This window comes from Colias croceus, chromosome Z (genome assembly GCF_905220415.1).
Source record: "Colias croceus chromosome Z, ilColCroc2.1".
NCBI lineage: Eukaryota > Metazoa > Arthropoda > Insecta > Lepidoptera > Pieridae > Colias > Colias croceus.
This window is the reverse complement of record NC_059568.1, coordinates 353,042-362,871: the sequence shown is the minus strand read 5'-3', so window position 1 is coordinate 362,871 and position 9,830 is coordinate 353,042. Positions and strand designations below refer to the sequence as shown.

At 35.6% G+C, this 9,830-nt stretch overlaps 1 protein-coding gene across 1 annotated transcript in view; it reads left to right on the top strand.

The window, feature by feature from the left end:
• Positions 1 to 920: 920 nt before the first annotated feature.
• Positions 921 to 9,830, top strand: part of LOC123704964 (procollagen-lysine,2-oxoglutarate 5-dioxygenase) — a 73,618-nt gene continuing 64,708 nt past the window's right edge. The window contains exon 1 of the mRNA XM_045653484.1: positions 921 to 1,065. Coding sequence (XP_045509440.1) covers positions 936 to 1,065 — 130 coding nt within the window. The 5' untranslated portion in view covers positions 921 to 935. The remainder of the gene's footprint in view (positions 1,066 to 9,830) is intronic.

Here is a 9,830-nt window from a genome sequence, read left to right as displayed (position 1 = left end):
AGCCGTCTCGGCCTTTAGCCATAGTATGCACTGTGACGCAGGAACTTTTGGATAAAAACAAACAAAATACATTATAGGAATGGACTCCTTATGAATGAAAATTTTCCTAATGAATGAGTCATTAGGAAAATTTTTCAACTTAAGGAAGATCATAATAATTATATACTTGAAAGTTATGAAATTTTGAGAACGATTTGGTCTAAAATAGTTGAACCATTGATCAGTTTTTGTTGTTATCGGTTGAATGACCTCAGATAACTGTTGGTTCACCCGATTTTTGGACAAAAGTTAGCGACAAACTAAGTTTTAGAGCGCGGAATTGCTCGCAAAAAATTGATCGACTTTTACTCGACACTTTCTATAATTTCACGGTGAATTAGTTTCGGCTTGAAGTCACTCTAAGGGCCTGTTCATACTTTGTTATAACCGAAACTGTGGTTAATCATGTTCCACCGTGAATCACTCTCACAGTAAAGGAAACCACCTTACCTAACTTTGTAATGTTCTGGAAAACTTTGTTTATTTTTCATATTGTACCAAGTTTATTCTAAAATTACACTTGTTAAAGTGTTTACATAATCGGTCCATATCATCACAGTTTTAAAAGAAAAATTTTGATTTGTATGAATATTTTCCTTTTTTTGATTTCATGTTTGTTCTAATCACATTTTAATGCCTGATCGATGTATGATAAAGGTAAAAGGACTCTTAGGCCCCATTAACGAACGACATCGGGAAAACAAGAGGGAAAACTATTGGCGCTGATCTCGTGAAGAATAAAGATTCGTATGGTAGGTCGCAGCACGGCGGAATGTAGGATGTGCAGCACGGTAGAGCGTGGAAGGCTTCACCGTGAGCGAGCCCTAGCGGCGACGGGCTTGCGGCGGGCGGCTCGTAGCGTGCGGCAGTGCCGCGCCGACCGTACCTGCGGCAACATGTTCCGCCCCTGGCTGGCCACGCTGCTGGCTGCGTTGCTGGCCTGTGCCGCCGCCGACCGACCCCTGCAACCCCACTGCACACAACGCTGCCATCGGCTCCCATGCCAGCGTACCCACTTCCCAGCGAGTAAGTCACCTTACGGCTCCGGCTCGTTTGTTTACAACTATTTTTGCTAATTTATTATTTTCTGAAAATACTCAACAAATTGTTTAAATGCCAAATTTAAAATAAAAATGCAATTAACTGGGCATTTTATAAACAAAGGAATATTTTTATAAAGCTGACAGCGATCGCGAATATACCTACCTACAATGACAGAACTGCGAATATGTTTTAATTGCGATTTAATTACATAATATAAATCGATTGTCTATACATATAAATACACTCTGCAAGGTAGAGTTGGTTTTTTGTAAGTTGTTTTCATATTTTAAAAAAGACAAACGTAAACAAAAAAATTATATAGCGGCGGGTTCCAAAAAATTATTATAGTTATTTGGCAGGACGACACAGAAAAGATCTGATTTGGATTTGGTGCTGGATTTGATAAAAACTGAGTATCGATGTCTATTAAGATCAAGCTGATCAGTGGCTGCACAATAAATCGTCAAAAACATCCACACAAGGAAGAAAGGAAAAGGAATTTGCCCCCCGCCCCCCCCCCCCCCCCCTTTTTGGGATCATATATCGAACATGCAAAAAATATATTGTGCAGGTTTTAGACTTCAAAAATATTAAAGAGGTCGTTTGACATCCTTACCTTGACGACTTCCTTGACGACCTTTGATAATAATATGATCGATCGACCTTTGATAACGATTTTTAAAACTACACGAATTGTTTCCGTTGATTTTTTTTTATTTTAAAGTCCTATCGAAATATTCAAAGGCAAAGTATAGGTCTAAAATATATCTGCTATTTTGCTACTTACACTTATTTGCATAATTTAACATTTTTAATTTTATATGAAAACTAGCGGTCCGCCCCGGCTTCGCCTGTGGTACATATTCACGTTTTCTCTACATAAGAACCATCCTCGAACCTAAAGGAATATTATAAAAAAAGAATTAACGAAATCGGTTAAGCCGTTTTCAAGTTATGCGCTTACCAACACATTTTGGAATTCATTTTTAATAAATATCTCTTATAATGTGGGTCTAAATAAATATTTTTCATTTCATTTTTCATTTGAGAACCATCAAATCAAAAAATTTTATCCTTGTTATCTCTGTTAGCTACCACAATCGAGAGTTTCGTACACGAAATTATTCGGTGTCTCATCAAAATAAAGCTACAAACGGAAAATCAGCTTGATAGTAGTCACTTGCAAAAATGGGCGATGTATCCTGAACTATATAACTTGTATGTCTGAAAACAGTTAAGAGACTAGAGAGTGACATATACCATCTCGTTCTCGAGAGAATTTTATTTGACTACGCGAGCGAAGAAGGCGGAAAGCTTGTATAAATAATATAACCTTAGCAACAACAAAAAGATGCAGATCATCTTTTGTTGTATAATTTTTATGACATCGCTATCGAAACATATTCTCGTTCATTATATTTGATTTTAATATCGATGCCTACAAAACTGCATATGATTTATGAGATGAAAACAGATGGATTCCCTTATCATACAGGTTTTTATATCATTAATATGGTCATCATTTCTAGTCATTTCCCTGCGCTATAAGAAATATTTCTTATATTGACAAAAAGTCTTCCAATAAATAGAGACCAGTTAGTTTCCAATCCTTTCATGTATTTATATCAACGACAGGCGACGTTGGCGCGGCAATTGTCGGACACTACTTTATAATGAGCGCTGAAACTTTAATTTACTTGTTAAGAAAATTGCAATGTCACTATTTATTATGCAGAACTGTACAATTGTATAGACCGCATCTTTGTTGTTTTGCCACCATAGTAAATATTTTCATTTCTTGCGATTCTTCACTTACAGACCAAGATCCGGTTTCACCATTATTTTCTAAATTGGATGTTAATTATTGGACCGTCAAAATTAACATGACGTGTTTTAACATCGTTGTCAACTCTACAGGTTCCAAGGAGGAAATCTAACAGATCATTATCAAATCGACCATTAACTGACCGACTCACGAATCATTCTAAACCGCCCGAAAGAAAATGTCATAGTTGACAATGCCATAGTTTCGCACTTTGGGGCTATATTTTGTTCTAGTTACTGTCATGTTTGGTGTGTTTGGTAATTCGAATAAATAGACTAGAGTAGATAATTTTTGAAACAAAAAAGAAATCGCAGTAGGATGAAACCCATTTGAAAAGGAGGAGAATATGATAAAAATGTAAGGAAAAATAAATTACGGTCAAACCGAGTTCGGGAAGTGGAAGGGGGGAGCTTTTAAGAGAAAAAAATGGTCTCTCTCGATTTCCGACAAAACTACAAGTCCTACGGAAAAACGTCCAATGGCAAAGTTGTAGGTAATAAAAAGATCTACAACTTTTGTATTTACAATTTTTTCACATAACCTCAAAATTTAGATGAAAAATTAAAAAAAAACACGTTTTTGGTTTTTTATTTTTATCTACGTCAAAAAAAAATTTTTTTCTACGAAATTTAGTGGAAACTTACTTTATTATGTCCCAAATACACTGTAATTTATTTGATTGAAAATATCTATTTTTTCGCCTTATTATGAATTAATACCAAAAAAACAACCTAACTTTCAATCGAAAAGTCACCCGTCAAAATGTCAGCTTTTTTAAAAAAGTTGGTATGTTTTCTGTTCATTGAAATCTCTACTTTCCGATGGTGAAAAAAAAATATGTTACCATAGTAAATCCACAATATACAGATACATACAGTAAGGAAACTTCATACAAAATGTTCGAAATGGCTCCCCCCCCATCAAGCGTGTTTACGAGGGTATTGAGGGGGATCGATAGTAGCGGGTGACACATCCACAGATTTTGAATATAGTATGGAAAAAAGTTTAAAGTGATGTCAATTCACATTAAATAAATATCGATTGTTTCAGTTTGTAGCCCTTTCAATAAATACTTATATTTGTAAATAACATATCTGACTACAAGTTAAAAAGAGACTATTTTTTAATTTCTATAGATATGGCAGTATGAGTTTTAAATTATGTTGACATATTTTCTATCAAAATGATAGCTACAAATAGTACCTATTAGGAGTCCAGTCTGTTTAAAGATCGCATCTATTTTTTACGCAATCTAGAAGAGCACGAAAATATAAAAAAAGGAAACCTTAAAAAAATCTTGTTTAAATTTATGTGCATAATTACGTAAATATTAGGGAAGAAAAAGATAGATATTATAATTATTGTATTTTTATCGATACATGGCGTCTCCACTTTGTCAAGCACTATAAGCCTATCAAACTATTTTCTTTTTCTTCCTAAAACAAAAAGGTAGAGGTTCTATGCTCGTATAATAATAATTTTAATTTATTTTTGCATATTTTGTGTTTTTTAATTTAATTTAATTTATCGTTTTAAAAATAATTTAGTAGGTATACCTACATACAAGTATTGTAAATTCTGGTTTAAAATAATTATTGAATATATGTGTGAGAGAATTATAACAGAGTAGTTGTTATGTGGCTATACCTTCCTATTATAAAGTACTCTATGGTGTACAACATAATGGCGATATTGAATTGATATGAAATGCATGGAGTTACGGGCCATGCTATGGTTTATATTCCTTGAGTCAGTAGCTCGATGATATAGTCTCGGTACTACCATCGACCGCGCAAGGTGTGCGCACTGAGTCATTATTTAATATTATTTCACATATCTACCTAACTATAATTAATTATGGAGAGTTATTTAAATTCTCTGACAGCAGCGGTGGGATCGGCACTTATTACCCCCGATTCCAATAAGAATAAGACTACGTTAAACGATGCAAATCTGCAAGTGAGTGAAACGAGTGATAGTGTTAGTGAAGTTCAAGAAGAAATAGATAGTGTTAATGAGGTTCGAGAAGAACCAGAGTTTCCACCAATAAATCGTGAGAATGTTAACACAACAACAACAACATCATGTGTTGTGTGTGGGTTGTAAAGCACCATGTCGTGCGCATCTCTGTTAAAAGAAATGGCAGATACACTTTCCTAAAACGAAACATTTTGTTTCCGGGTCCAACGCATAAGTAAGGAAGACCCACTACGAGGCCAGCCTTCATCTACCTGTGTGGACATTATTTTAACGTGAAAAGAAGCTAAGAAGCGAAAGGAAATACCTTTTCGAGATATGGTATGGTAAAAAAGTGATCGAGTTTCAACATACATCGAGTGCTCCACTACAAAGTTGGCGCTAATCGACCGGCTGAGAACGGGCTGGAACTATGCGAATATAGTAAATTCGTGGTAGAAGGTATTGCAGATGACCAGGTATGATCTGATTTATTATGATACACGCCGATTGATTTTGTGGGTCTTGATAGACATTTTGGCATAAATCATTTAAAGCGTCGCATGTTGCAAATTGTTTGCTATAACTGTGTGTTCACATGTCATTACAAACGTGACTGTAAATCTCGCCCATGAAACAAAATCAGTTAGTTTAATCGATAAGAATAACAAAGGTCCGCTCAATATTTAAGAAATAGTTTTATTGTCATAAATTTGGTCACATAGAAGAGGTTTGTTTTTCTAAGCAACGGGCGGCACGCTCTTAAAGAAACAATACCCTTATTAATGTGTGTTTACAGCACGATACCCCGCTTACAGTCACAGACGTTGCCGGCGTAAAGTTCAAGTGCCTTATTGACAGCAGGTCCGATTGTTTTTTTTTTTCCTTTGTAAAAGGATAGCCGATAGCATGACCGGGCCTCTAGAATTTGTATACACTCGCGTAACAAGAACTGGCACTGTATCAACCTATTCATTCGCCCGTACAACATTACCCATAACTGTTAATGATGTAAATATGAGCTTTGGTTATTGTAGACTCTCGAGTACTTCCTGGGATGGAGTAACAGGTCGAGATGTTTTTACTAGAGCCGGACGTAGTTTGATTATGGATAACAATGGGCTCAAATTATTCGTGAATTTAAAATAAACAATATTTGTTATTGCGGACAATAATTTTGAATCTATAGACACGGATTTAAATGATTTTAATGATGTTCATCGTGTGAGATCCATTATTGAAAGTAAAGCACAAATTTTGTGAAATGGGAATAAGACTTGTGAATACAACCCTAGCACAATCTACAGTTCTTTCAACATTGATAAGGTTTTGTAATGCCCTTGTTGTTAACCAAGGACTAGATAAATTACGTGACTTCATAGCTACTTTTTTATTATCAACGATGTTCTCGAGTTTCAAAATCATAAGAGGTTACATTCTTTTGTTTAAAAAGAATATTGAAAGTCTCGCTTGCGCAGAGTTTTCATTTAATTGGAATAAATGCAAGTTGCTGTTGCAACATTGAATAGGTATTTACCACAAGGTTTCATAACATCGAATGGTAGACTTTTCAGATAAAAAAAAATAAGGCTCTTGCTGAAGCATTATTGTCAAAAGAACGTTTAAGTTCGCGAAATATTTTAGAATGATAAAAAAAAAAGATTTCTGCTTCTTTATTAACGATTTTCGGACAAAGCTCGTTGTTGAAGTACAAACAGATTCCTGTTCAATAGATTAATAGTGGTTCAGTTTTCCTACAAGAAAGTAATGATCAGCTTAAAAATCGAATATTATCAAAGAATCACTGACACAGAAAGTTGTTATCATAGTTATTAAATAGAGTTATAAGATTTAAGAAGACCTCAAGCATAATCTATTAAGCGTTAACATTTTAGAATAATAACAGACTGAAATAGTCTCAAAGCATCATGTCATAAGAAAAATATTTTCTCCTCGTGTTCATAGATGATCGGCTTACATACAAGCTTTTGATTTCGAAGTCGGTACCTACGCAAGGGTCCAAGAATACCACGTGTAGATTTTATTAGTAGAAACTAGTTGTCTTAACATAATGTTCAATTTGGGCAAAAATAGTAAGGATTCGCGACGACTACAAGCCGAACAACTTAGATCCGAACATAAGTAAAGTAATTGAAGCCGATAAAATGATATTATTGATTTAAATTTAAGGTGTCACATATGATAAAAAAAATGCTTGCTGTATAAACATTTTCTTTTGTTTGGTGCAAACGAAGTGTTATCATTCATTTATTGATACAATCATTTCATGATTACTTATTTGAAACATTTTAGTTAGGAAAAACCTGCAAAAACTTAGTGTACTTAGTTTGTTAGAACGTACATTGAACATTTTTAGATTGCAAAGTTAATTAAAGGCCCTCTAGAGCTATACAGTTGACTTGACATCCGATAGAAAATGTATCAGAACCACTTCATACATAGCCATAAATACGAATGGCACTTACTTATAATTGTTGACGCATTTACTGGTTAATATTGTCACCTAGCTCCTGTTAAAAATGTGTCTTCAAAAAAAAAAGAGCATGTTAAGCGCTTTGTTTTTGTTGTGCGCTGAAAGGAATAGTAGCCGATAAAGCTACGTCATTCGCAGGTAGCGAACTCATAGACTTGAGTTGGCAGTGTTCTTTTGAGTTTCATAAAATTACAAGCGGGATGAATTATTGCGCTAACGAGTTATTTTAAAAGGTTTATGTCTGTTCTTAAGTTCATTGTTTCATTATCGCTGAAAATCATGAACGTAGATAATGGTATTCTACAGTTATTGGCAAAATTCAACTTAGTTTGAATTGTATTGTATGAAAGAAACGCACAGCACAGGCGACAGCCCATTGCAATTGTCTATAGGCTGCAAGTCCTCCGCGTAGTCATGAACGTAGATATTGGTATTCTACAATTGGCGAAATTCAACTTACTTTGAATTGTATTTTATCAAAAAGTTTAACACAGGCGACAGCCCAATGCAATTGTCTATAGGCTGCAAGACCACTACGCTATAATGATTTAGTACGAGTGTCAACAGTTTAAAAGTTAACCTGTTTGAAATTAGAAATAACGCAAAAGTCAGGATGGACGAGCATTTGAACGTCTATAAGACTCGTATTGAAAAAAAAAAAAAAAAAGCATTCTGTTTAATGTTGATATTGTGTTAGTAAGAAAGAAAAGCCGATTGTAACATCAATATTATTTTACTTGTTTTGGCGGTCATTTATGATTATTGAATTGTCTCAAGGTAGACTATGAAAATGTGATATCGTCGGTAGTGGTAAATGATATGAAAGTCGGTGTGACTTTAGAACCTTAGACTTTAGGTTCAGTCCTCGTAAATTAATTATTAGCTGTTAATCTGCCCCGTAAAGTGTTCTTATTATACCTAGTATACATCAAGTTATAAGTGCAAGGTGGTTTTGTGTATTCCTGTAAATACACTAAATATGTCACTGGACGACAAATTGATGGCGTGTCATACGATGTTAATTACTAAGTTAGGAGAAAAGTTCTCCAGTCCATACAAAATTATGAGATTATAGACTTTGCGATAACGAGAGGTATCGAATCGAGCCTCAAACTGGAGGCCATGCTCAGTACATAATTGTGTCAAGAACTTCCAAATTCATCTAAGCAGTTGGAAAGTGAGCCAATGAATAAAAATGTATTCCACAAATGTTACTCCTTACTTCCAGTAATTTGCAAGTTGCCTGGCAGAGATTGCTGTGTAGCAATAAGGCCGCATATTGTGCAAAATATTTTTACCTTATAAGTTTGTACTAGATTTTCTTACATTGTTTTGTACAATAAAGTATTGTAAAAAAAATAAATACTCCGTATATTTTTATTTTTGTTTTATTTTATTATTTTTACCTATTTATTTCCTCGGTTGTTACATAATTCCGTATAGTTAATCTAAGTATTACACAAAAGTTTCATAACACACATGCACACCACACTTTAATAGCTCAATAATAGCTCTGTGTTTGACATAGCAAGGCGTGTATGTCATATTGTACATTGGAAGCTCCGCGCTTCGTGTAGTTGTGGGTAGCGCTTGCGCTCCTTGTGATCACAGTACATGGCAGGCTCCGCGCTGCATGTAGTTCCAGATGTTGTGAGTAGCATTGCGCTCCTTGTGATCACAGTACATTGGAAGCTTCGCGCTTCGTGTAGTTCCAGTTGTTGTGGGTAGCTTTAAGCTCCTTGTAGTCACAGTACATATGAGGCTCCGCGCTGTATGTAGTTCCAGATTTTGTGCGAAGCATTGCGCTTCATGTGACTACAGTACATGTCAGGCTCCGCGCTGCATGTAGTTCCAGTATTTGTTCAGAGCTCTACATTTACATTATAATACACACACACACACCAGTACATGGCAAGCTCCGCGCTGCATGTAGTTCCAGATGTTATGGGTAGCATTGCGCTCCTTGTGATCACAGTACATGGCAGGCTCCGCGCTGCATGTAGTTCCAGATGTTATGGGTAGCATTGCGCTCCTTGTGATCACAGTACATTGGAAGCTTCGCGCTTCGTGTAGTTCCTGTTGTTGTGGGTAGGTTTAAGCTCCTTGTAGTCACAGTACATGACAGGCTCCGCGCTGTATGTAGTTCCAGATTTTGTGCGAAGCATTGCGCTTCATGTGACTACAGTACATGTCAGGCTCCGCGCTGCATGTAGTTCCAGTATTTGTTCAGAGCTCTACACTTACAATATAATACACACACACACAATACATTCAAAGCTTCGGCTTTAGGCGACAGTAGCCGTTGTTGATATCACCGATGATGACGATGATGAGTAATAATTTGTGAGTCGGTGTGAAAAGTTACAAACCGTGAAGGGAAAAGAGTTTGAATACAGCAAATGAAATAGCAACGCAGTAAGTAATCTGCGCAAAATTACTAGTCGAATGTTCGCGCGAGAACGCGCTCGTTGT